The sequence below is a fragment of the Odocoileus virginianus genome, chromosome 3 (genome assembly GCF_023699985.2).
Source record: "Odocoileus virginianus isolate 20LAN1187 ecotype Illinois chromosome 3, Ovbor_1.2, whole genome shotgun sequence".
NCBI classification, from domain to species: Eukaryota; Metazoa; Chordata; class Mammalia; order Artiodactyla; family Cervidae; genus Odocoileus; species Odocoileus virginianus.
The window spans coordinates 90294076-90321188 of NC_069676.1; the positions used below are offsets into that span (position 1 = coordinate 90294076).

General features: G+C 42.6%; 1 protein-coding gene across 1 annotated transcript in view; it reads left to right on the forward strand.

The window, feature by feature from the left end:
• Nucleotides 1-27113, forward strand: part of CAST (calpastatin) — a 124616-nt gene that overhangs the window by 70096 nt on the left and 27407 nt on the right. Inside the window, 14 exon segments of the mRNA XM_020875463.2 lie at nt 1976-2035; nt 7919-7984; nt 8727-8768; nt 10189-10245; nt 10649-10762; nt 12199-12285; nt 15935-16003; nt 17298-17396; nt 18907-18987; nt 19654-19692; nt 20192-20284; nt 20728-20817; nt 21784-21885; nt 26380-26463. Of these exon segments, the coding sequence (XP_020731122.2) occupies nt 1976-2035; nt 7919-7984; nt 8727-8768; nt 10189-10245; nt 10649-10762; nt 12199-12285; nt 15935-16003; nt 17298-17396; nt 18907-18987; nt 19654-19692; nt 20192-20284; nt 20728-20817; nt 21784-21885; nt 26380-26463 (1083 nt within the window).

Genomic DNA, 27113 nt, shown 5'->3' on the forward strand with positions numbered 1-27113 from the left:
ACTGGTTGGTAGAAAGACAACCAGTTACTCCAGAAGGCAGCTGTGCCAGATGGAACCCCTGGACCCTAAAACCCAGTGGACTCACATGTTAAGGAGCTTTACATGAGCCTGAGTTGGAATTCTCAAAGATGGTAATTGTGGGTTTAATATTAGCTAAGGTAATACAAGTTAAGTACTAGAGTACATAGTTCTCAGTACCGTGCACGTTGCCCTGCTTACGTGATTAGATTGCAGGGACTGACACCACACCACTAGGAACGGGATTTCTTGAATACTTCAGTTACCATTTATCACTTTTGCCCTCCAGGGAGGAGTCTGTTTTGCCCTCCAGTTCTGATCTACCTGAGTCTGTTTCCCAGAGCTGTGCCTACTGTTCTGTCTTGTATAATACCTTAGGAATAAGGCACCAGCAATTTTCTGAGCACCTACAGTGCCAGGCATTTTACCCACATTACCTCAAATACATGCAACCCTGCAAAATAGGTACTATAGGCCCCATTTTATATATTTGGAAAAGTTAAGATCCAAAATCACAGAGCTAGTAATGGGGAAAGCTGACATTTGAACAAAATTCTGTGTAAATCTGTGTTCTTTCTGAAAATAATACAAACAGAAATTAGAATGATATTTTGTTGTTGTTCAGTCACTCAGTCATGTCCGACTCTTTGCGACCCCATGGACTGTAGCACGCCAGGCTTCCCTGTCCATCACCAACTCCAGGAGCTTACTCAAACTCATGTCCATTGAGTCAATAATGCCATCCAACCATCTCATCTTCTGTCGTCCCCTTCTCCTCCCACCTTCAATCTTTCCCAGCATCAGGGTCTTTTCCAGTGAGTCGGCTCTTTGCACCAGGTGGCCAAAGGATTGGAGCTTCAGTTTTAGCATCAGTTCTTCCAATTAATATTCAGGACTGATTTCCTTTAGGATGGACTTGTTGGATCTCCTTGCAGTCCAAGGGACTCTCAAGAGTCTTCTTCAACACCACAGTTCAAAAGTATCAATTCTTTGGAGCTCAGCCTTCTTTCTGGTCCAACTGTCACATCCATACATGACTACTGGAAAAACCATAGCTGTGATTAGATGGACCTTTGTCAGCAACGTAATGTCTCTGCTCTTTAATATGCTGTCTACGTTTGTCATAGCTTTTCTTCCAAGGAGCAAGTGTCTTTCAGTTTCATGGCTGCAATCACCATCTGCAGTGATTTGGGAGCCCAAGAAAATAGTCTGTCACTGTTCCCATTGTTTCCCCAACTATTTGCCATGAAGTGATGGAACTGGATGCCTTGATCTTAGTTTTCTGAATGTTGAGTTTTAAGGCAACTTTTTCATGCTCCTCTTTTGCCTTCATCAAGAGGCTCTTTAGTTCCGCTTCACTTTCTGCCATAAGGATGGTGTCATCTGCATGTCTGAGGTTATTGAGCACTTAATTACCAGGCGGCAATAAACTTAGAAGGTCTTTATTTCCTATGGAAGAAAAATTAAGGGGAAACTAAAGATCAGACAGTTTAAGTAGCTTGACCAAGGTTATTTAGTAAGTAGCACACCCCGAATTTGAACCCATTTGGAGTGATTACAAAGGCTTTTACCCACTGGACAACACCACATACTGAACTTTTATGGGAGTGGGACTCTAGGTGAGGTAAAACCAAGGTAAAGAGTTAAAAGTAAGTATGGTTAAAGGGACTTCCACCATGACTCATTCGGTAAAGAATCTGCCTGCAATGCAAGAGACCCGCGTTCCATCCCTGGGTCGGGAGGATCCTCCGGAGAAGGGAATGGCAACTTATTCCAGTATTCTCGCCTGGAGAATTCCATGGACAGAGAAGCCTGGCAAGCTACAGTTCATGAGGTTGCATAGAGCCGGACACGGTTGAGTGACTAACACTACTACACTGCTACGGTTAAAAGGAGCTGGAAGACAAAGCAGGTTGTAGGTTAACTAGAATCAGACTCCTGTTTGTTTTCTTTCTAGGTGGCTGCTTCCTCTGCCTCCGCCAGCAAGTCTTCCAGTATGAATCCCACAGAAGCCAAGGTGTGGAGCATCTTCAAGGGTCAACTTGGGTGAACGCCCTTCCGTTTGTAAAGCAAAATGAATAGAGACTTTGACAGATAGGTTGTGTGTCCTAGGAAACTTACATTATGGAAGTAAACATTTTCTTCCTATTAAGGGTCTTGGAAAACTCAGCTTTCCTTTCAATATTTGCATCAAACACCATCCATATATTTACACATCAGTTCAGAATATCTAGAAAAGTGTAGTCAGTGAGAGTTCTTTTGGTCCTAGACTTGAGTTTTTTTAAATTGTAAGATAATTTCTCTAAATACATTTCTCAGAATCTAGACAGAAATATAAATTCTTAATTTCTTACTGAAACGGTTTTATTATCCTAACCATTTAAAACTAAATCCAAGAATGAGAAAGTCTACACTAGATGAACATAGAAAGAAGTGACAGAGATTCTGGTTATTTCAGGTGCTTTCCTGAAGTTTTTTTCTGACATTTGAGTCTTGTGGGTCACCATCTTATTGATAAACTGTTGTTGAGTTCTTGGGGTATTCTGGTAATTTCTTGGAATTTCAGAATTAAAAATAAAAGAATGACCTACAGTTGGATTGCTCCATAAAATAATAAGCCTATTTCTAAAGAGTTGGCTGAGCGGCCTCAACCCTGTCACCTACTTACCATGACTCAAACTGAGTTTCTCAGGAATGTTCTAGGATGGAAGATTAAAGAGGAAGCATTTTTCAAGATGCTCTCAACTATTTCTCATAAGCTAATATCTTCAATGTCTTTTTAAGAGCTCCCCCAGCTCCATTATTATCAAATTTCCCTTGTTTAAAATTTCCAACATTTCCCTTGTGTTTTCCTTGTTACTTTACTGTCCCAAGTAGGATCCTATGCTGTAATTTAATCCTGTTAATAATAATTTAGTACTGTTTAGTAATCCTGTGGCATCATCTTGAACTGTATTTAAAGGAGATTGCAAATATCCTGAAACACACTGTCAAACTCTAAGCCCTTAATCAATGTCATTTAGCACTCATTTTTATTTTTAAATGTAAATTTATGTTTTTATTTAGTAGTTAACTTCTTAATTTTTTTCAAAATACATGTTATCTGATTCGTGATTAACCACCTGTTAGGTGTCACACTGCTTCTTTATACCAAGCTTAATCTTAAAAAGTACCAGAAAATCTGATCTTTAAAATGATCTTAAGACTGTAGAAAAAACATTTACCCCCTGCCCACCAAAAATTCTCATCAAACTTAGAGTCTGTAGTAAGGAGATAAAAAGGAGAGCCAGAAATATGGGATTTCCTCTTTTTTTTTTTCTCCTTTTCTTTATTATTATTTTGGTTCACATTTGACACAATGCCTCATTATAATTCATCCCTGCTGACTCTCAGTTTAAGGGCCGATACTTATTTCAAGTGTGTCCTGTTTTCCAGAGTAAATGTCAGCAAATGCTTCAGCCATTGCTGAGCGTGAATCATGAGAATTCTTGGCACTCCTACAGAGGTGGACTGAGGGAAGGGAGGGAGGAACAAAAATAAGATGCACCAGTGGATGACTCAGAAATGCTTTTGGCCTTAATTTTCTGTCCTTGGTGGATTTCGGTCACACTGTTCTCATTAATCGCCTTATCTTCATGTGCTACTTTGATTTTTTAAAGTTTTAATTAGTTTTTGTTTTTATTTTACATTGTGGTAGGCTTCCCAGGTGACTCAGTGATAGAGAATCTGCCTGCCAATGCAGGAGCTGTAGGCTTGATCCCTAGGTCAGGAAGATACTCTGGAGGAGGAAATGGCAACCCACTCCAGTATTCTTGCCTGGAGAATCCCATAAGGAGGGATAATCCCACAGAGGAGCCTGGTGGGCTGCAGTCCATGGGGTCGCAGAGAGTCAGACACGACTGAGTGACTGAGCGCCCACACCCACAGTTGATTTATAGTGTTAGTTTCCCGTGTACATGCTTTTTCCATTTATTGCAGAATATTGAGTAGAGTTCCCTGTACGATCCAGAAGATCCTTGTTGGTTGTATATTTTAAATACTAGTGTGTATATGTCAATCCCAAACTCCCAGTTTATCCCCCCACCTTTCCCCTTTAATAACCATAAGCTTCTTTTCTGTTCCTGTTTTGTAAACAAGTTCTTTTGTATCATTTTTTAAAGATTCCCCATGTGAGAGATATCATGATATTTGTCTTTCTGTGTCTGAATTAGTTCACTTAGCCCAGTAATCTCCAGGTCTGTCCATGCTGCCACAAATGGCATTATCTCATTCTTTTTAATGGCTGAGTAATATTCCTCTCTATGTGTATCTTTTTATCCTTTCATCTGTTGATAGACATATAGGTTGCTTCCATGTGTTGGCTGTTGTAAACAGTGCTTCAGTGAACATTGGAATACATGTATCCTTTTAAACGATGGTTTTCTCTGGACATATCCCCAGGAGTGGGGTTACTGGGCCTTAAGGTAGTTCTTTGTTTAGTTTTCTAAGGCCCCTCCATACTGTTCTCCATGGTGGCTGTACCAATTTCTGTTCCCACCAACAGTATGGGAGGGTTCCCTTTCTCACAGCTTCTCTAGCATTTCTTGTTTGTAGACTTTTTGATGACGGCCATGTTGACTGGTGTAAGGTGATATCTCATTTTAGTTTTCATTTGCGTTTCTCTAATAACTAGTGATGTTGTGCATCTTTTGATGTTCCTCTTGGCCTGTTTGTGTGTCGTCTTCACAGAAATGGTTATTTAGGTCTTCTTCTCTTTTTTTTTAACTTTTTAAAAAAATTTTAACATTGAGTTGCATGAGCTGTTTGTAAACTTTGGATATTAATCCCTTGTCAGTCACATCGTTAGCAAACATTTTCTCCCATTCTGTAGGTTGTCTTTTCATTTTGTTTGTGATTTTTTTAATGTAAGAAAGCTTTTAATTCGGCCCCATTTGTTTCTTTTCATTTTTACTCCCATTATTCTTGGAGATGGATCCAAAAAGATATCGCTGTAATTTATGTCAAAATGTGTTTTGCCTATGTTTTCCTTTGAGAGTTTTATATAAGTATCTGGTCTTGTATTTGTGTCTTCAGCCCATTTTGAGTTAATTTTGTGCATGGTATTATAGAATTTTCTAACTTCATTCTTTTGCATGTAGTTGTCCAGTTTTCCTGGCACCACTTTTTGAGGAGACTATCTTTTCTCCATGGTATAGTCCTGCCTCCTTTGTTGTAGATTAATTGACCATAGGTGCGTGAGTTTATTTCCAGACTTTCTGTCCTACTCCATTGATCTGCACTTCTCTTTTCATGTATTTCTGTTTTTATAGTTGTTTGATGACTGTAGCTTCGTTGTAGAGACTGAAGTCTGGGACCCCAATTCCTCCAGCTCCAGTTTTCTTTTTCAAACTTGCTTTGGCTCTTTCGGGTCCTTTGTTTCTCCATACAGGTTTTAAATTTTTTTGTTCTAGGGTCTGTGGAAAATGCCATTATTTTGTAGATTGCATTGAGTCTGTTGATTGCCTTGGGCAGTATAGTCATTTTGACAGTATTGATTCTTCTGGTCCAAGAACGTGGTATATCTTCCATTTGTTTATGTCATCTTCAGTTTCTTTCATCAGTGTCTTAATGGTTTTCGGAGTATAGGTCTTTTGCCTCATGAAGTAGGTTTATTCCTAGGTATTTTATTCTGTTTGTTGTGATGAATAAATGGGATCGTTTGCTTAATTTCTCCTGATCTTTTATTGTTGGTGTATAGAAATGCAACAGTTTTCTCTGTGCTAATTTTATATCCTGCAACTTTACCAGATTCCTTGCTGAGCTCTAGTAGTTTTCTGGAAGCATCTTTTGGGTTTTCTACATATAGCATCATGTCACCTGCAAACAAGGGCATTTTTAGTTCTTCTTTTCCAATTTGTATTCTTTTTATTTCTTTTCTTCTCCGATTGCCTTGTCTTAGACTTCCAAAACTATGCTTAATAAAAGTGGTGAGAGTGGACATCTTTGTGATGTTCCTCATATCAGAGGAATTGCTTTCAGCTTTTCACTGTTGAGTGTGTTGTTAGCTGTAGGTTTGTCATATATGGCCTTTATTATTTTGGGTTATGTTCCCTCTATGCCCACTTATGTTGTTTTCCCCTTGATGCTTTTAATATTTTCTCCTTGTTTTTAATTTTTTCCAATTTGATTGCTATATATGTTTAGCTTTTGTGGTTGCCGTTGTTTGTTTTTATTGATGGCTGTTCAGCAGTTACTTGTGCTTTTAGTGTGCTCGTGAGAGCTCATGTCCTCCCACTCCACCATCTTGCCTCCACCTCCCTTCATATACTTCTGATATATGGCTTATAACATTTATACTAGCCTCCTCATGGAGATTTTTGTGCACTTTATGAGCATATTTCTCTAAATATTTTTAGCTTTTAGAGAAAAGGTGTTAATGCAAGGTAAAGCCTGTATCAAATCTTGGTCGTGTTCAGCACCTTTCAAATGAAAGTCAGTCCGGCTCTGGAGGCAGTATGTCTAGGTCTGAGTTCTCCCTCTTGTCGCTCACACTTGTTAGTCACACTGCGGTGTGTAGGGTGAAAGGTCAGATCATGGTTAATCAGGGGAGATCCCGTAGAGAGTCTGTGCAGTGGACACTGGAGCCCGACGGCTTGGCTTTTATTCCTGGTTCCATGCTGGCTATGATGCTGGGAAACTCCTCCTCGCTTAATTTTAAACTAAATTAAACTTAGTTTTATTTTATGTTAGCGTGTAGTTGATTGGCAGTGTTGGGTTAGTCTCAGGTGTATAGCAAGGTGATTCTTTGGGTCATGAAATGGGAATGCTGGTGGTGACGACGATAATGATGCTCACCATACCTTTCTTATAGGAACATTGTGAGGACTCAGAGTTCAGAACAGTCCCTTGTGCTGAGGGGCTGTCAATAGCGTCAGTTATTATTGTCATCGTTACGATGTTCACCAGCCTCACCGCCACCAAAAATAAGAGATGTGTTAGTGATCACTGATTAAGATGTATATTTCATGAGAAGCTGCTTGATTCTGTGATGATACATTCTTTCTTGTGATTACACATTCTTAATTGTATTGTAGAGTTCTTCCATGCAAAATATTGCCAAAGTGCCAGATTACAAATTAGAAGCTATTGATAGACTCAAACCACTACAATACCTGTGGCTTATTTTCCTTGTTAACCATCTAATAGATTGCATTTGTATAAACTAAAAAAAGCAGTGTTGCCAGTATAGAAACTCATTAACAAGGATCCAGTTTGAAAGGATACAAAATTTTAAATTTTAAAAACATTTCTTTGTTCATGAACTTTGTTTCCTTTCCAAAACCATAAGTGTGCCGGCATGAAAGGGTTTGTTAGGTGAAAGGCACAGGTACCTTCATTACTGAAGCATAAGACCTGATCAATTAAGAAGAATTTTGGCACCAGTGTCTTCGGATAATATAGTAAGATACAGGAGTTTGTGCTGATACCACCAAGCACATACAAAGGAAAGAAATAGCAGGAAACATCAGGCTTCATTTTTAATCTCTTCTTTGGAGAAGTTCATAAACTGTTTCATCAAGTTTTATTCTTGTTTTCATTTCCTCCCTATATGGAGAAGGGATGTGTGCACTTAAGGAATTGTTTTTTTTGACACAGGTAACTTTTGGTTGGGTGAAATTGTCAAATACTCCACTAAAGACCCTGAATCGCAACCAGCTCTTCAGAAGCATTCCTCAAGCTTTACATTTGATCACTGGATTTTTATTGTGCAACAAAGAATCTATGCGCTGTTTGATCAAACCCTTGTAATATTGTGCAGACAGAATTTCAGAAAACTTGATAAAACCTTTAGCTCTATTAATTCGTGTTGCTTACTTGACTGTCAGATAAAGTCACACTTGGGGCTGTGCTCTTATATTAGGCTATTCCAGGCAGCAAACAGCTGGAAGGACCGCATTCTCCTAACAAGAAAAGACACAAAAAGCAGGTGATGTGGTTCATTGTACCAGGGGACACCTATGTTTACTAATGGTCACTTCAGCTGCTTAGCACGAGCTAATAATATCAGTTCACCATCTTCTGTAACGCTTTGGCCCATCACAGACTTCTAGTAGGTGTAGTTACCCATCACTCACATTCTGGCACTAAAAATAAACTTCACTGCTTCTTATGTTCTCAACACTGTCAGCATCCCATTCTTTTACCTCATCAGCTGAAACCTGTGCTGAATATTCCACCCACTCATAAAGAGGTCAGTCATGTTAGTGGCTTTGAGGGATGAGGGGTTTTTTTGTTTGTTTGTTATGTGTCAGTTACAATGTTCATGGTAATAAATCTCTACATATCTGTAATACATGCAGAAGTAAGATACAGATTGCCATCTCAGTCGTAAGAGCAGACTGTTAATTGGTGTGCTTCAGTATTTATCTAAAGAGTTTCAATTCCGGGAATTCCCTGGCAGTCCAGTGGTTAGGACTCTCTGCTTCCCCTGGAGGGGACACAGATTTGACCCCTGGTTGGAGAACCAGGATCCCACAAGCCATGTGGCATGGCCACATAAATAGCAGAGTTACAATTCCAAGAAAAGCATAATAATCTAACTCACACCACTTATATTTATAAATACAGAAAACTTATCTTTTAGCTCCCTTAGTTGAAGAAAATATATGATAAACTATATAAACTCTGTTTATTTTTCCTTCCCTTCTTTTTCTTTCTTCTGCATTTAGCCTGTAAAAACAGAGCCTGAGAAGAAGCCACAATCATCTAAGGTAAATGATTTAAGTCAACTAAAGAATTATTGGGAATCTTTGAAATAATAATGAATAACTAATTTTCTACATTGGTTACTGAATGGTTAAAAAAAAATTGTCAGCTAGCTAATTTTGGATTACCCTTTTGAACATGATTATATAGAGTGGATATAAAATAATAATGTTAACTATATATATATATATATATATATATATATATTTAAGATGAATAACATTTTATAAATGAAAAAAGTTTACTTCAGAAAGCATTTTGTTCAAATCTAGGTTGTTATAGCTGAAGTAATTAAAAAGAAAAAAAAACAGGAACAAAGGACAAGGGATAAAGGGTAATGAGTATCTGATTGATTATGAGACATGGAGAATCAAGGTGTCTAGCACCTTGAACCCAGCACCTAGGTGACTTAAAGATGACAGCCTCTCCTCAGAGGCCTGGGTTTACCGTGGTGATCTCACCTCCGTTGGTGGATAGTTGTCAATTGCTCGGGATACAGCTCCGACGTGCCCTTGGGAACGGCTTCCCTTTCCCGACATGTGGCTGTCTAGACGGAAAGCCGATTCCCGTCTGCGTGGAGACGGACCCAGAATGTCGGCGGGTGGGCCAAGTGTCTCTCTTCAGTAAGGTGCTGTGCATTACTTCTCTCAAGCTCACTTGAGCATTTGCTCAGATACGATGGCAAGGTTTTCTGTGGGAAAGCACAAAGGTGGTTTGGGCTGGAGTACTTTAAATGCAGGCAGGGGTGGGGGCGTCAGGGTCATCTGGGTAAAAGATGAAGCTTATGTGACTCTGGGTAAGACCTCTTGGTGGCCCCCGAGGATGCTAATTTCATAGTCACCTATAGAAGTATAATTCAGCAGCTGGTGGAAGTTGTCTTCTATCCCAAATTTGAATGTTTTTGGTTACCCAGCCTCAAGAGAATTGGGTTTCTGGTGTTACCTGTCTTCTCTACTTGTAACAAAGAAAAGATTATGTAAATCATTTAACTGAAAAAAATTTAGTGTTCATCTCCTATGAAAGGAGTTTTTTTTTTTCTTAATTAATTTTAATTTCTAGAGTAGGATCCTCCTATAAACACACTCAGTGTTCAGAGTGATCTTTTTGATGTTTCTGTTGATGGACTTGGCAGTTACCAAATGATCTACATGAATTGTGACAAACAGCCTATAATTTAGATACATACCTATGTGAAAAATCATTCCAGATGAAATACTACATTTTCCATGATGTTTTTTATAATTATCGTTATCAGACTGTTGGTAGGATTATTATCAACCAGACGTCAATATCCACTTCTCTCACTGGGCCTTTCCCAAGAGAGGCAGAATGGTCTAATTGAGATCTTTGTTTCTGAGCTTATTTGCAAAATACAAAAACAATGGGCTAGAATGTAATTGCAATTTTATCTTTTGAAATTGACAGCCATCTGCGGTTCACGAGAAAAAAGCCCAAGAAGTAAAGCCAAAGGAACACACAGAGGTAAGTGATCATTAATTATTAGGACTTGATATCATAAGATGAAGCCTTTATTTTTCTTCCCTTATTTGTGTGAAGGATAAAATTCTGAACTCTTGTCTTTCAACACTTAAGTCCTACCTAAGATGGCAGTTATTTGTTTTTCTGTTAAAATAGCACCACTGTGTGGCATCAGCAGGCATTGCAATTTGCTCCTGTGATTCTTGCTGAATTTGGGAGGAAGGAATTGCATTGTTTCAAATTTGTACCCAAAGTGAAATTTGTCACAGGTATATCATACTAATTTAAATCTCATAATTGACTACATAAAACACAACTGTTATGAATTGCTTTCTACTCCTCAGAGAAAAGTAGTAATATGTGTCATATTGTTAACCCAGTGAGGGGTGTGTGTGTGTGTTTTCAGCCAAAAAGCCTACCCAAGCCCTCCTCAGATACCGGCAGCAAGCATGCTCCTAAGGAGAAAGCCGTTTCCAAACCAAGCGAGCAGCCACCATCAGAGAAATCAGCAAAACCAAAGGTAAATGGAGCAGACAGACAGATGAAAGAAAGAAAGTGAAGTCTGTCAATCGTGCCCAACTCTTTGAGACCCCATGGACTGTAGCCCACCAGGCTCCTCCGTCCATGGGATTTTCCAGGCAAGAGTACTGGAGTGGGTTGCCATTTCCTTCTCCAGGGGATCTTCCTGACCCAGGGCTTGAACCCAGGTCTCCCGCATGGCAGGCAGATTCTCTACCAGGTGGATAGATGGGAAAACACTAATGTCAGCTAGGGAATAAGATACAGATCCTCCACCTACACTGATGTGTGTAGGTGACTCTTCAGAGCTGTGCCACATATATCTAGTATAGTCCAGATTTTGTGCTATCACTTTACTGGTGTGACACATAGCCTTGGGGAGACTTGGGACTACGTGGGGCATGAGGAGGGCATCAGACGCGTCTGGGGGATGTTCTGTCATGCCCTCTCACTGCCCAGCAGAGACCAATAGTGACCTTGAGGGAGCAGGCTCTGGTGTCTCACAGAGAGGAAGCTGGGAGTTGGGGCTGCCTCCTGCACCCCCCTCCTCATGATGGTTTAGTTGCCAAGTCCTGTCCGACCTTTGCGACCCCATGGACTGTAGCCCACCAGGCTCCTCTGTCCATGGGGTTCTCCAGGCCAGAATACTGGAGTGGGTCGCCATTTCCTTCTTCAGAGGATCTTCCCGACCCAGGAGTCGAACCCGGGTCTCCCACATTGCAGGCAGATGATTTACCGACTGAGCTATAAGAGAAGCCCTCTCCTTATGGGCTGTGGGAATTCAGATGCCCTGTGTGATCTGCTCCTTACCTGGAGGTCTTAAGAGTTTTGAGGCTTTTACGGGAGACATCAGTTTACAGAGCCAAAAAATCAAAAATGTATTTTGTATTTCCAGAACTAACAGGAGTCATATATAAGAAGAATGAGCATCTATGAGAAGAACTTTTTCATTGCAAGCTCTTGGAAGAGCATATATCTTGTATATCTTGTATCGGGATTGCCACGTGGCCCACTGACTGCAGCCACTTGTGTATTTTATTTGGCTCATCGTAATCAAAATGAATTTTAATTAGCTGCTAACAATTATAGTCAGAATCGTTCACATAAAATGCCAGTTTCTAGCTTCTCTTGAAAAACTGGAGTCGCTGGCCGCGGTGGGCTCCCATGGCGACAGCGACACTTGACTGAGGCCTTACAGCCTGGTGTGAGCCTCCCTGGCCCACTTCACCTGTGTGTGTTACCCGCACGGCCTCCGTAAGCTCTGGAGACCAGCTCTACATGCCCCGCCTTGCACCATGACCAAGAGAAGCTAGTGACCATTTCTCTACAAGATGTCCATGAGGGGAAACAGGCTCTGTGTTACTCAGACATAACGGTTGAAATGTATGATCTTGAACATGGTCATTCAGTGTTAACTCAGTTCTGTCCATCTTTTAGACCAAGTCACAGGACAAGATTCCTGGTGGTGGCAAGAGCGCCGTTCCTGCTGGTGTCGCTGCAGCGTCTGCCGAACCAGCTGACAAGGTGAGCACACGTGAAAGGCACGTGTGTGCATGGGCCCTGATGCTTGTCAGGTCTGTTTATGAGAAACATATGCTCAGCGAAGACCCGTTCTCCCCGTGTCAGCCTCTGTTTAACCATTCGGTGTTCCAGTGCTGTCATACCCAAATAACCCGTCATTCGGTAAAACTGAACACGTCATATGTGACATTTTATGAAGAGGAGCGTGCATCTAAAGAATAGAGAAGAGGGCAAGACACCAAAAATGAATTTAAAACTCCTGTGTTCAATACACAGTTACCGAGCACCTGCCATGTGTAAGGCCTCGTGTCAATACCAAGGAAATTAAAATGTAGGTGGACTCAGACCCTGCCAGCAGGATTTATAGGTTTGGAATGAAGCACATAAAACTCCCGTGAGTCCTTAAATTAGCATTACTCTCAACTTTTCATATGAACACTACCCTCTTGAAGCAAGTAAATCATGTGCAGTCACAGCACCTACATGAATTGATAGGGGACGTTTCCGAAGGGGTCTCACAAGCCCTCTCAGGAGTATATGTGACCTGCTGGCAAATTATGGGCAGCTCCCCTAGATCCTTTGAAGGGACTAGCTCAAGCGTGTAAGACAAGAAATGGTCTGCTGTTTCCACTCAGAGCAATACAGAGTTAGCAGTGAGTTAGTAATCAGTTTGGAAGCCATATTATCCCAGAATTTTTAGTACTTATTTCTCTTAAAGCCGCAGGTAACTAATTGCAGCAACGATAAGATAGAAATGAAAGAAAAAAAAAATGTTTATTTTCCTGCTTCTCAAAATGGGAACTATTATCCCCCTGCAGGCTAGATGGTAAGGAAAGTCATAGGATGGCCCAAAAGTATGGCCCATCTTCCTGAAACATCCATTTTTCTTAGATTTTGGAAAAGAAAAGGCACTCTTATTTTTCTCCAAACTAATGCAAGGTATCAGGTGGCATGATGGCAAAATTTACATGAACTTTAAATGAAAACACTCAAATTTTAAACTGTTTTGTTTTCCCCTATATGTACCTTGAGACCCCCGCCCCATCCACGGGTACACTTCACTCTCTTGTGTTGATGAGAGATACTTAGATGCCACAGATTGAAAAGTGAATAGATTGAAGGCGGAGGATTGGATATCTTGGAATAGATTTAAAATGCACTCAGAATTTGAAAATGTATGCCACACATGCTTTAGCCAGGGTTATCTATAAAATCAAACAGTAAAGTCAGGCGAGGTTTATATGGGATTCTGCTGTGCATCGGCTTGTGCTGGGGCTTGGGACAAATTATTTCACTTTTCTTTGCCTCTAATTTATCTCCTAGAAAATGAGATTGACAAGACCTGCATTTTCTTTTTCAGTCCACACCGTGTGTAAAGCTCTGTGGGCTGTGGTCTGACTCTGCAGGACACAGCTGCAGGCTGGCCTCTCTTTTTCTGGATGTGCCATGCTCAGTCGTGTCCGCCTCTTTGTGACCCCGTGGACTGTAGCTCACCAGGCTCCTCTGTCCTTGGGGATTCTAGCATGCCTGGGGCTGCATTCAGGCAGATTGAAACAGGCCCCCGCAGGGAGCGTTTGTGGAGACAGGGATTCTGTCTGATTTGGAGAACCTGGGAGGACTTTGAGTGGATACAGTCTGAGTGAGTCATGAAAGGAAAGCTGGGATTGCAGGCTTACAAACATAACGAGAGAGAAAAAAGTGTGATCTGTGTGCAAAGTGCATTCCAGTGTGGGTGAAGCACAGGAGACGTGAGTGGGATTGTAAGACCAGAAAGACAGGTCGAGGCGCTGCCGCGGAGCATGCTGAGATGCATTAATCCCCCTGGCAGTGGTATAGCAGGAAGCAGGTAAACACAGGGGATCAGAGAACAGATGGAGCAATGCGATGGGATTAAAGCCAGGCTGCAGGAGGATTAAGTGATCACAGTGGCTATGATGACAGACAGAGATTGGAAGGAGGGAGGCCGGTCAGGGGCTGTTGCGGGGAGTCCGAAGTCAGCCTGAATTAGAGCTAGGATAGAATCAGTGAGTGGGGAGCAATGCGGGAGGCGTGGCAGAGGTGCAAACTTCAGGTTTTAGCAAATGATGGGCGGCAGTAAAATCTCAGACAACCTGGGGCCTCAGCGTCTGAATGGACTAGGTTGGCAAGCCTAAGGTGAGACAAAACAGCCAGGCATCACTGCTAGGTTTGTGCCAGTGCAGTCAGCACCCGTGAGGCGAGCATCTTCTTAAGTGGTGAGCCCGGCCCTGGTTACCACTGATGGGTTCACAGAGGTCAGAAGGAGGGGAATTGGTGGAGGTGGAAACCGGATGCCTGCCTTTGGACAGGCTGAATTGAAGTTTCTGAGGTGTCCCGAGAGAGGCGATTCAAACATTGCTTTGGAGGCCAGGTGACGACGGAGAAGAAGCGGGCTGGGGGAGAGGGTGACTCTGAGCGAACACCTGCGCGAGGCTGCGGATGAACCGAGGAACTGAATTCAGTTGCCAGGGCTTGGGTTCACCCTAGTGCCTCCACAGTATCCTTAATACAATGATCACAGCAATTGCTTATGTAGTACTTCGGTAGAGCTTAGCATGTGCCCAACCACAGGCTTTCACACTGTGATCGATCAGTTTAACCCTTGCAACCCTCTGCAGTAGGTGCAATGACTACGCTGGTTCTCACACACACGAGGATACAGAGGTTCAGACGTGACCTGTCTGCAGCCGCTTGTAGCCGGTGTGTGTGTGGGCTGGTGTGCAAACCCGGACCGTCTGAGCCTGTACGCTCCGCCTCCAAGCTCTGCTGTGCAGATTTCAGAGACCTTCAAATAAGACAGTTTCCCATTGTCTGCAACCCAGCGACCTTGCCATTTAGTTCCTTCCTGGCCCCGAAAGCACCTGGCCCCTGACCCTAGAGAATGATTGCCTGGGCCCAGCAGCCCAGCAGAAACATGCAGAGTGTGCGTGTGAGGGGCAAAGCAGAAGGTCTGCCGGAGGGGGCAGAGGGCAGAGGGCAGAGGTGCCAGCGTAGAACCAGGATGGTGCTGCGAGAGGTGAGAATCAGGAGACGGGTGCCTGGCAGAGCAACGGAGGGAAGATTATGTCCAGGTAAAGGCATGGAAATCTCAGGTTAGAACATTGTTGTCAATTACGGATGGAGCAACTGAAGCAGTGGTGGGAAGGGCATTCATTTCACGGAAATGAAGGAAAGAGTGTGTGATGATTTGACAAAGCAAGGGGTATGGAGGTCTTGATGTGTGGGTGCAAAGACCAAGAAAACAGCACCTAGAAACAGTGGCTGCCTTGTGATAAGAAAAAATTCATGAGCGTTGCAAAGACTAGCTACAGGTCCTGGGAGAGGCAGCCAAGAGCCATGAAGGAAGAGATTGGTAGACCTGGATTCACATCCTAGTGCTGTCCTTTACTGAGTGACCTGAGAAGGGACTCAACCTCTCTGAGCCTTGTTAGATCACTAAGTGAGATTAATATTATTATTATTACTTATGATGTTCTGAAAAGTATATAGCACATGTAGTGTCTGGCACAGAGCAGATGTCCAGTGTATGATCAGTATTATTTGTGTTACAATGTATTCATTTTAAAGTATGTAATATTATTGAACTTGATAACCATGTCTGAGGAGTTTTTATCCCTTTCTCAATCCCCACCAGAATAAAGAAAGTAAATCGTTAATATCAGCCGTACCAGCTGAATCCAAACCGAGTAAACCGTCTGGAAAGGTATGAAGACAACAGTGCATTTTTGCATAGGTATTTATTCAGAGTCTCTGTGCTTCTCGTGATCTGATTTCTCGAGGGCAGACAATATGAGGTGAGGGTAACTTAAAGGACCTTTTTAATGAATTGTTTGAAGCTATTGGAACTGGGTTGGAAGTGTGATTTTTTTCATATATGTTTGTAACCTTTTTATATTGTAACCCTCTTCTGAAGACTCCAGCTATATATCAAGGAGTTTACATTTCAGTTTCCCTCCTGCAAATGTACTTTCTTTAAACAGAGGTTTAAAGAAATCTAAAGAATGCCAGGCATTTCTTTATTCTGAAATTTCCAATTGAATCAGCCCAAAGCTAACAGGCCCCAGATTCTATTACACAGTCTGGTGAGTTCCTGAAGTTGTAGTAGATATATGGTAGTTGCAAAAAAAAAGCAATCATTTTTAAGCTGAATTAAATAGTAAAGGGTCTTTCCTCAACTTGTTATTTTTCCCTTTAAAAGCAGCTTAGTCTTCACAATGAATCTTTTTTTTTTTTTTTTTTTTAAGTAACAAGTTGTTTTATTTATTTGGCCACACTGTGAGATATGTGGAACTTCCCCCACCAGGAATGGAACCCTTGCCTTATAATGCCCCCTGCAGTGGAAGCCCAGAATCTTTGGACTACAGGGGAAGTCCGACAATGTGTCATTATTAACCTCAAAAATAGGATGGAGGCACTGTTTCTTTCATTTTACCATTTTAAGCCCATATGGACAGAATAAGCTGTCACTTCTTATAAATTTAACATCCCTTTCAGGAAATTTCTATTTGTAAACATCTTCAGACAAGCAAGTTAACAAAAATCCACAAATGAGTAAAAGAGCACAGGGCAATCCATTTTTGAGATACATTTTATTTGGGAGAGGTGGAAAAAATTGATAAAAAATACCAGGCATTTCCCCTCTTTTATATAGCAACATGATCATCATTCTTTGTATTCTGTTTTCTTTTTTCGTTTGACTATTGGTATAGTGGTCTGACAGCCGTAATTAACCATACGCTTGCTTGTTCACCTAGTTAATGCCTTTAGATTTACTGAAATTGTGATTCTTACTTGAATGTGGCTTTCTATCTTGCCAAACTAGAGTCTGAACTCTGGGACTTTAATAAGTTCTATTACAGATCAGATTTTAACCATTTTGATAGTTGAAGAACTTTTGGTGTTTGGTATCTTTCTACATAGAATTTCTTTTGGTAGTTAAAAAGCCAAAGTGAAGGATGTGTAGCTAGTAGCATTTACATATCTACTCTGTTTTCCAGTCAGACATGGATACTGCTCTGGATGACTTGATAGACACTTTAGGAGAACCTGAAGAGACGAAAGAAGATAAGACAGCATATACTGGACCGGAAGTTTTGGTATGTGATCTTGATGTCTGTAACGATTCATACCTAGTGAGTAGGAGGGCTAATAGGTCATGGTCCTGGTGCACGCAGGGATGCACAGTGTTCTGTCACTTGAAGAGAAACAGGATGCTGTCAGTGTGAGTGATAGCAACTGACCATGAGTGTTGTGGTTGGAAACTGTCCCAGGGAGCTATGCAAGTTGTGTTGATCAGCAAACACTGATTGCTTGTTTCTTCTGAGACTACAGCTGGGATGTACTCTGTTGAGTCACAAAGACTTATGTTCTGTCTTTGAGGTTTCTGTCCTTATGGTTTCCAGATATTTCCATCCTGTGACTTGAACTTGTTCTGATTTCTAGATATTTTCTACCCTCAGTTCATCTCTATTCCTGATTCATAAAAAGCAATTATATATTCTTTGGTATTAAGAAAGACATTCCATAGATTGGAAGAAAATATTGCAACAGACACAACAAAGGACTTGTTTTTAGAGTTTATGAAGAATTTTTGAAAGTGAGAAAAGAAAGCCCATTATAAAATTAGGAGAAAATTTGACCAGTAGACACATGAAAGTCTCCGTAGTAATTAGGAAAGTGATTCTAAAACACAGAAGGATAGCACTTCACACTTACCTGATTGGCAGAAGTGTAAAAGTCTGACACGTGGCCCAGAGTCTGTGGATGTCACATGAATATATGCACACCCTCTAACCAGCAGTTCCATGTCTAGACAGATTCCCTGGAGAGGGCCTTGCCCAGTGTGTAAGGAGTTATAAGAACAGGTGAAACATTTGGAAATGATTTCATTCAACAGGAAACAAGCTGATGACAAGTGGAATGCTTTATAGTGGTTAAAATGGTTTGTTCATATATCAATATGGTTTCATTACAAAAGCATAATTTTGAATAAAAAATAGTACATTGCAGAATGATATGTAGAATTTGATCTGATACCATTTATGTAACACTTGAAAATAAGCAAAGTAATGGTGTATATTTTTTATGGATACCTACATGTGGAATAATTGTTTTAAAATATACTCAGCTTTATACTGATGGATGTGATAAAGTTTGGGATGGTGGCTATCTCTGGAGAACAAGGAAGAAAAATTGGATTGAAGAGTGCTGAAAAAGAGAAGTCACTCTGACTTTTTCTTATTACATAAATAACTAGATCTGTTGAGTTATATAGAAATTCACTGTTATCAACTGCTCTTTTGTAGGTATAGAAATATTAGATAATGCAAAATATTTTAAAATAAAATGTATTTTATATAGGAATCAAATTTAATATATTGGTTTGAATATTTTATAGCATTATTTACAGGTTAAGCCAATTAAACATGGGCAAGTATCTGTAGAGACATAAAATTTCAGAGTTGCATAAAATGCTGGCTTCTTAATGATTTGTATTTAATCTCAATAGTTCTGTAAATTGATAATGCAATAGTACTTTGGCTTAAGAACTATGTATACAACATTCTCAGCTAATATCCCTATACTTACTTTTTTTTTTTCCCCTAGGATCCAATGAGTTCTACATACATAGAAGAACTGGGTAAAAGAGAAGCCACACAACCTCCAAAATACAGGGAACTTTTGAATGTAAGTTAAACAGTTACGTATTTACACCTTATTGTTTTCTCTTTGGAATTATCATTCTTATCACATTAATATATCCAGTTATTTTAACTTAGATAAAATAACGGGCTTGTGAAATTGTTGTTCCTCTGAAGCTCACCGTATTAGTTTGATGGGGCTGCCATGTCAGAGTATTACAGATTGGACGGCTTAAACAACAGAAACTTACTGTCTAACAATTCTGAGGGTTCGAAGACTGGAATCAAGATGTGGGCAGAGTTGGTTCTGTTTCAGGTCCCTCTGCTTGGTCTCCACATGTAGATACCTCCGTGTGGAATAATTCCATGTCTTCTTTCAGCGTGTACATATCTGCATGTCGTCTTTTCTCTCTGTGGATCTCTGGGTCACTTCCCCCTTTTATAGGAACACTGGTCATATTGAAATAAGACCCATCTTAATGTCATTTCACCTTAATTACCTCTGTAATTAAATTAAATACCTCTATAATTACCTCTGTAAAGGTCCCATCTTCAAATAGAGTCCCATTCTGAGGTTTTGGGGGATGGGACTTCAGCATGTGAGTTTTGGGAGGACGAAGTTCAACCCATTGCATTCACTGAGGGATGCATTTTGCTGACTCTAAGGATTAATCTCACCTTCTCAGCATCATCAAACTAATATTTGTTTCAGAAAAAAGAAGGGATCGAAGCCCCTCCTCCAGACTCCTCGGTGAGTTTACATAAATGTCTTCCAAGATCAGATTTAACATTTTTCATATCTTTGGTTGGGGGAATAGAGTTATCAATTCTGTATTTTTGGATTTTGACTATAGTGATCTCTAAATCAGATGAAGTTTCCATCTATTCAGAGGAAGAGGGCAGGGATGGGGGTCATTTCAGTGCTTGTTTATTTCCTAATTAGTTTTTTCTTTTTTTTTTTTGAGGGAAAGAAGAATGGGGCAAGAAAGTTTTAGGACAAAATAAATATTATTAAAAATAGGATGAGAATATGCTACTAACATAGTAACAAGTATGTTGAGAGTAACAGAAAAATAATATTCATTGACATCCAATTTCCTCCCAAGCATAGGCTTTCATCTATTTCGTTAAGTATCTCCTTTGGTAGTCAAAGAATTGCACGAGTGCATTCGTCATTTGCTGGGTTTGTAATCTGTTCTGTCACTTGAATGATTCCCATGTGTGACCCGTCATGCTGCCTGTTTCTTTAGAAACCCCTGGGGCCCAATGATGCCATCGATGCCTTGTCATCAGATTTCACCTGCAGTTCCCCTGCAGCTGATGGAAAGAAAACTGAGAAGGAGGTATTGTTTTTATTGCAATTAGGGAAACTTGTTAGAAACTACCTCCCACTTTTAAGACAACTTTTTTTTTTAACTTTATTTTCTACCACACTGTCTTCATTGCTGCGTTGGGGCTTTCTCTAGTTGGGGCAAGTGAAGGCTGCTCTCTAGTTGTGATGTGCAGGGTTCTGCAGGGGGGTTCTCTGTTGCGGAGCAGGGACTCTAGGTGCACGGGCTTCAGTCGTCGTGGCTTGAGGGCTCGGTGGCTCACGGGCTTAGTTACTCCATGGCATGTGGGATCCTCTCTGGCCAGGGATCAGACCCGTGTACCCTGCATTGCAAGGTGGCCTCTTAACCATTGACCACTGGGGAAGCCCCAAGATGCCAACTTTTTACTTCTGGTTCTTACTGTTTGGTTAATCCATTTCCTTCATCTGCCAGTGAAACCTTCTTTTATTTTTCAGAAATCTACAGAAGAGGCTTTAAAAGCTCAGTCAGCTGGGGTAATCAGCAGTGCTGCTCCACCCCAAGAGAAAAAAAGGAAAGTGGAAGAGGTATCAATAATTACTTCTTTGAACCACAGCATGGTCCCCCTGGTGGGTGGGGGTGGTTGGGGGGGGCACAGCGGGAATCTCAATAGTGCATTGTACCCGTCGACTACCTTTGTTGCCCTTGGGCCTGCGTGGCATAGTGAAGTCAGGCTTATATTGGTCAGGCAGGCCTTCTCTGTTTCTACAAATGCTTATGGGTGATTTTGGCACACGTGCCTTGGTTTGGGAGAGGATTGTCTCGCCATTACTCTACACAGAAGGGCAGGACCCCAGAGACACCACTCTCTGGGGACATCAGATCTTTGACTTGATTTGCTAAAGGGCTTGACTTCCTGTGTCGCTCATGGGGAGCGTTGCTGCTGTTACTCTGTCCACCCTGACCACAGCCACTCTGGGTGAGAAGACCTGCACTGTCTGCAGATCGTCCAGATACTGCAGGGAGGAGTTTTCTGTGGGCACTGCTCTGCCTCTGGCTTGTGGAGTGGCCGGTTTATTTTTTATCTGGAGAAGCAGAGAGCACCACACCCCTGAGAGTGGAAATTCCTACAGCCATGAGCCACTTCAGGGCCCCCTGCTTCCTGGGCTCTGCTTGGCTAAAGGACATGAGTTGTCAGAGTCATTTTAAGGGACCTGTGTTCAGAAAAAGAAAAACAGTACTTTGATATTGACACGAGTATTTTATAATTATTACTGTACTTGCACCTCTCGCTTGCTGAGAGGTGAAGTGTACCCCCAGGAGCACCGTTAATGTACAAACATGTTTCCTCTCACTGGTAAGTTCTTATTTCTTTCTCTTTTTTTTCTGCTGGGTTTCAAGTAAAACTGCCTACCTAGAGTCCCTCCTCAAGCCACAGTTCATTCTTAAGAGATTTACTAACAAAATGTGAATGTCACAAAGCAGTAGGTGGCTTGTCTCGGCTGAGGAGGGCGTCTCCTTTTTAACGTACAGAATTCTTTGCTTCTCCGCAGGACACCATGACTGAGCAGGCCCTGGAGGCCCTGTCAGCCTCCCTGGGCACCCGGAAGCCGGAGCCGGAGCTCGACCCCAGCTCAATTAAGGAGGTCGATGAGGTACTGACCTGGGGGCTCACATGCAAAGCCTGTTAGTCTGCAGCTTACAAGGTTATGAAACTAATTCCCAACACATGTGTGGAACTTTTGTACCACTTTTGTTTTTTGTAGGGATCTCAAATGAGCTGAGCTTTGTTCTGCCTTACTTCCAGGGTCTGGCTAATTCAGATATTTTATTGCTGGGGAGTTAGCAACCAGGAAGGATATTTGAGTGTTTATCTTATAAACCATCTAGAATTTTAATACTTCAAATGAACGACTAATCTCCTTTGCCAATTCTTAAGTGACACCTGGCTAAACAAGATAACAGGCGGTGGCCTGGTGAGAAACAGGTTTGTCTGCTCGTATGGAAATTGGAAATCTGTCTTTCAGAAGGGTTCCAGGTGCTTCTCTTTATAAAGAAAGAGGGGAGATGGCCGCAGATGGGGGTGAGAGATCCTTTATATAACTCTGGGGAAAAGTGTTGAAACCTTGTCGCCAATTAGAATAAAATCAAGCAATAATTGCTTTATAGCTAGAACAAATGCATGTTTAGAGTGTGGAGCTGGGGAGTTGCTCATGTTTGGTAGAAGAGAGTTTTCACATTAAATTTCAGTTTTTAAAGGATTGTTGAGTCCTCTGGGGGAAAACAGGAGGGGAAGCAGAGGGCTCTCCTGGGGCACCCCGGGCCAGGCAGTGGTGGGGGGCCCTCCTGGGGGCACCCCGGGCCAGGCAGTGGGGGGGGCCCTCATGGGAGCACCCCGGGCCAGGCAGTGGTGGGGGCCCCTCCTAGGGGCACCCTGGCCAGGCAGTGGGGGGGGGGCCCTCCTGGGGGCACCCCAGGCCAGGCAGTGGTGGGGGGCCCTCCTGGGGGCACCCCGGGCCAGGCAGTGGGGGGGCCCTCATGGGAGCACCCCGGGCCAGGCAGTGGTGGGGGCCCCTCCTAGGGGCACCCTGGCCAGGCAGTGGGGGGGCCCTCCTGGGGGCACCCCAGGCCAGGCAGTGGTGGGGGGCCCTCCTGGGGGCACCCCGGGCCAGGCAGTGGTGGGGGGCCCTCCTGGGGGAACCCCGGGCCAGGCAGTGGTGGGAGGCCCTCCTGGGGGGAACCCCGGGCCAGGCAGTGGGGGGGGCCCCTCCTGGGGGAACCCCGGGCCAGGCAGTGGTGGGGGGCCCTCCTGGGGACACCCTGGCCAGGCAGTGGTGGGGGCCCTCCTGGGGGCACCCCAGGCCAGGCAGTGGTGGGAGGCCCTCCTGGGGGAACCCCGGGCCAGGCAGTGGGGGGGGCCCTCCTGGGGGCACCCCGGGCCAGTCAGTGGTGGGGGGCCCTCCTGGGGGCACCCCGGGCCAGGCAGTGGTGGGGGACCTTCCTGAGGGCACCCTTGGGCAGGCAGTGGTGGGGGACCCTCCGGAGCGCCCGCCTCCCAGCGCAGGTGGCAGCTGGCGGCCGTCGCTGTCACAATGCTGCAGCCTCCCCTGTCACTTCCTGATCCGGGTCTCCGGAGGGAAGGTGGGTCTCGGCCACTCCCAGCAGCTCCCCCGGAGTCTGGGACCGCTGGTCCCCAATGGGCCCTTGTCCTCCAGGACCAAGTAATGCACTGGGGGGAAGGGGAACTTGGATTGCCACAGGGTGCGAGGAGGCAGAGCGTCTCGAGGAAAGGGTGGTCCCGAAAGGACGGGGGTCCACCCCCAAGGGCTCCGGGGCAGCCTGCCAAGAGCTCTTCTGCCTCGGGGCTGTTTGATTAGGGTGGTTTAAGAAGATGGTAATTTGGAGAGGGAAAGTATAAACATAAATCCCAGCATGAAAAGACTCTTAAAGTGACTAAAATCAGATGAGTAGATATAAAACAAGTTATGTCAAAATAAGTTTTAAATAGTTTAGGTTTAGGGATGTAGAGGAATTAAAGTGTTAGTCACTCCATCGTGTCTGACTCTTTGCGACCCCATGAACTGTAGCCTGCCAGGTTCCTCTGTCCCTGGACTTCTCCAGGCAAGGATACTGGACTGGGTTGTCATTCCCTTCTCCAGGGGATCTTCCCAACCCAGGGATTGAATTCAGGTCTTCCACATTGCAGACAAATTCTTTAGCCTATGAGGCACCAGTTCAGTTCAGTTCAGTTGCTCATTCGTGTCCGACTCTTTGCGACCCCATGGACTGCAGCACGCCAGGCCTCCCTGTCCATCACCAGCTCCCAGAGTTTACTCAAACTCATGTCCATTGAGTCAGTGATGCCATCCAACCATCTCATCCTCTGTCGTCCCCTTCTCCTCCCACCTTCAATCTTTCCCAGCATCAGAGTCTTTTCAAATGAGTCAGTTCTTCACATCAGGTGGCCAAAGTATTGGAGTTTCAGCTTCAGCATCAGTCCTTCCAATGAATATTCAGGACTGATTTCCTTTAGGATAGACTGGTTGGATCTTCTTGCAGTCGAGTGGACTCTCAAGGGTCTTCTCCAATACCACCATTCTAAATCATCAATTCTTCACCGCTCAGCTTTCTTTATGGTCCAGTTCTTACATCCATACATGACTACTGGAAAAACCATAGCTTTGACTAGATGGACCTTTGTTGGCAAAGTAACGTCTCTGCTTTTTAATACCAGGGAATGTATTAACTTTCTTCTAGAAAACTAGCAAACTTCTAAAATTTGAACAAAAAGAACAGTTCATTTTCACTCTTTCCACTAGTTTTCCTTTTTAATTATATATAAAGTATGAAGATTTTCTAATCCTCTGGATCCTTACATTGAGTTTTAGTACCTGATGGTGAATTCACTACTTTGGTTAGTCTGCTATGATAACCCCATAAAGATTGATATGGCATAGGAGTCCACGGCCACTCCAGCACGTTCTATGCCAGGTGATGCTTCAGAGAGGAGGTCCATGCCTGCTTGTCATTCTTATAAATAATGTACCATGGCATATTTATTCTGTAGTGATACCTCATTGTTAATCTCCCCTGATTCTAGGGCTTCCCTGGTAGCTCAGTTGGTAAAGAATCTGCTTGCAGTGCAGGAAACCAGGTCTCTATCCTTGGGTCTGGAAGATCCCCTGGAGAAGAGAATGGCAACTCACTCCAGTACTCTTGCCTGGACAATCCCACGGACAGAGGAGCCTGGCGGGCTGTAGTCCATGGGAGTCGCAAAAGAGTCAGACATGACTTAGCGACGAAACCACTACCGTTTCTAGTGCAGTTATCTAGTCTGCAACTATGTCAATTCAGGGGATGTTTATTTTCATCGCCTATTGAATACAAACCACAGTGCAGGCATTTAAGAAATATAAAGATCAAAGAGGACTAGAAAGGTATCTAGCTGTGCATATGACTCACTGTTCACAAGCCCAAGTGGGGGCACAGTCCTATATGGGTGACCCTTTCATGAGGACTGTTTTATAGCTAGAGACCTCACAGATCCCTGAACTGGGGAGAACTTCTGTGTAATCAGACTTCCTCTATATCCTGAAGTAGAATATAACCGGAAATATTTTTTAAAAATCCTTTCATCCCTTAATGACAGTTATTATTCTATAGAACAATAAAAGTATAATCCCAAAGCCTAGAAAAAGTACCTGGCTTATTAAAAGTGCTCATTAAATATTTTAAAATTAATCAACTAACTAAACATTTGACGGAGAACCACTGTCTTAGGCTGAGGTGTACATGGGAGCGATAAGGTGAGCTAGAATCAGCTAGATACCAACCCCCCCCCCCCCACACACACACACATACATACACACGTTTTTGTGCCCAGTAGCTCCTTGGCTTGTGATTTAAATCCATGTCTTCATACTGATACAAATTATTATGTATCATGAAACTTCACATTACCCACCAGTAACTTACAATGCAGATGTTCCATCCTGAAAGCCACATTTGCTGTGGAAGTGTACTTTTATGTCCATGCATTCGGTTGCTCATGGTTCAGTAATCCAGTGACTCTTCAAAGAACTCTTTGAAAAGAAGTAAAACCAGTTATCCATGGATCAGCCAGATTTGTGATGGGATGTCTCTCCCACTTCTCATCTGTTTCACACTGAACAAGTTTAACACTCCTGAGCGTTGTTTTTTTTTTTTTTTTTTTCTCCCCCTTAGGTAAGTACCTCATTGAGTATGACAGATGAAGCCTGTAAAATAATTGCAACTAACTTGTACCCTCTTCCTAACTTCCTTCAAAGAATATCTATTTCATTTTCTCTGCTGGTCTTTACAAATCAAGAGAGCTAGGTAAGGGTTCTTAAAGAAGTAGCCCCATTTTACAGCTGAAGAAACTAAGGCAAAGAAAGTCTAGGTGGCTTCCCAGTGTCATGGAGACAGGACAAGGACACCTCCCCAGGATTCCTGGCTGGCTTGTTTTTCCTCTGCCTCTAGTATCCCTATTCTGCCTTTCTCCTGGCTGCTCACCAAGCCCTTTAATCTGATTTGGTCTTCTCCTCGACACCCATGGGGTCCAGAGAGTGATGTCTTATTTTACCGGTATGATCCAAATGTTTTTTTTTTTTCCCCTCCACTTTCTTCAGGCAAAAGCCAAAGAAGAGAAAGTAAAGAAGTGTGGTGAAGATGAGGAAACAGTCCCGTTGGACTATAGATTAAAACCGGCCACGGTACGTTGCTCACCTCTGCATGCTGGCGGCTCGCTGTCCCGCTTTGCTCTATCTGTCCCCAGGAGGCTTCAGGGCATGTCTGTCCCAGTTCAGATAGCAACTCTGGAAACCCTGAAACCTTTATTTTCTGTCCTGAACAATTGGACCCTTTAAAAGAGGGTTTCCTCAGTAGTGACCGTGTGTGGTCACTAAAATTTCCACCAATTCAAGAGTTTGCTATTAACCATTCTTGACACAGATCCTTAACCTTAAAGTGGAAGGAATAATTATGTTTATATTTTCTCTAACTGCCAATGGATAAAAGCACATAGACCTTGTAAGTGGTAGAGAAACATATAATGATTTACCAATGTCTTTAGTGAAAGTGGTTTTGGTTTGGCGTGAGGAGACTGGACTTATCCCTGTAATTATATTTGTCATTTATCTTTGAAATAATACACATAAACATCTGATGGGAAATAGTTGTAATGCTTATATATGGAAAGTATAAAGTACTTTAAGAAATATTCTAGAATGTGAATGTCCAAACAATTAAAACAGTTTTATAGGAATGAGATCTACCTCTTCACCCTGGTTGGAGAATCAAAACCTTTTTTTCAGCCTTTCTTTAATGAAGCTGCATCTTTCTTGCCAAAGAACCTTTGAAAAAA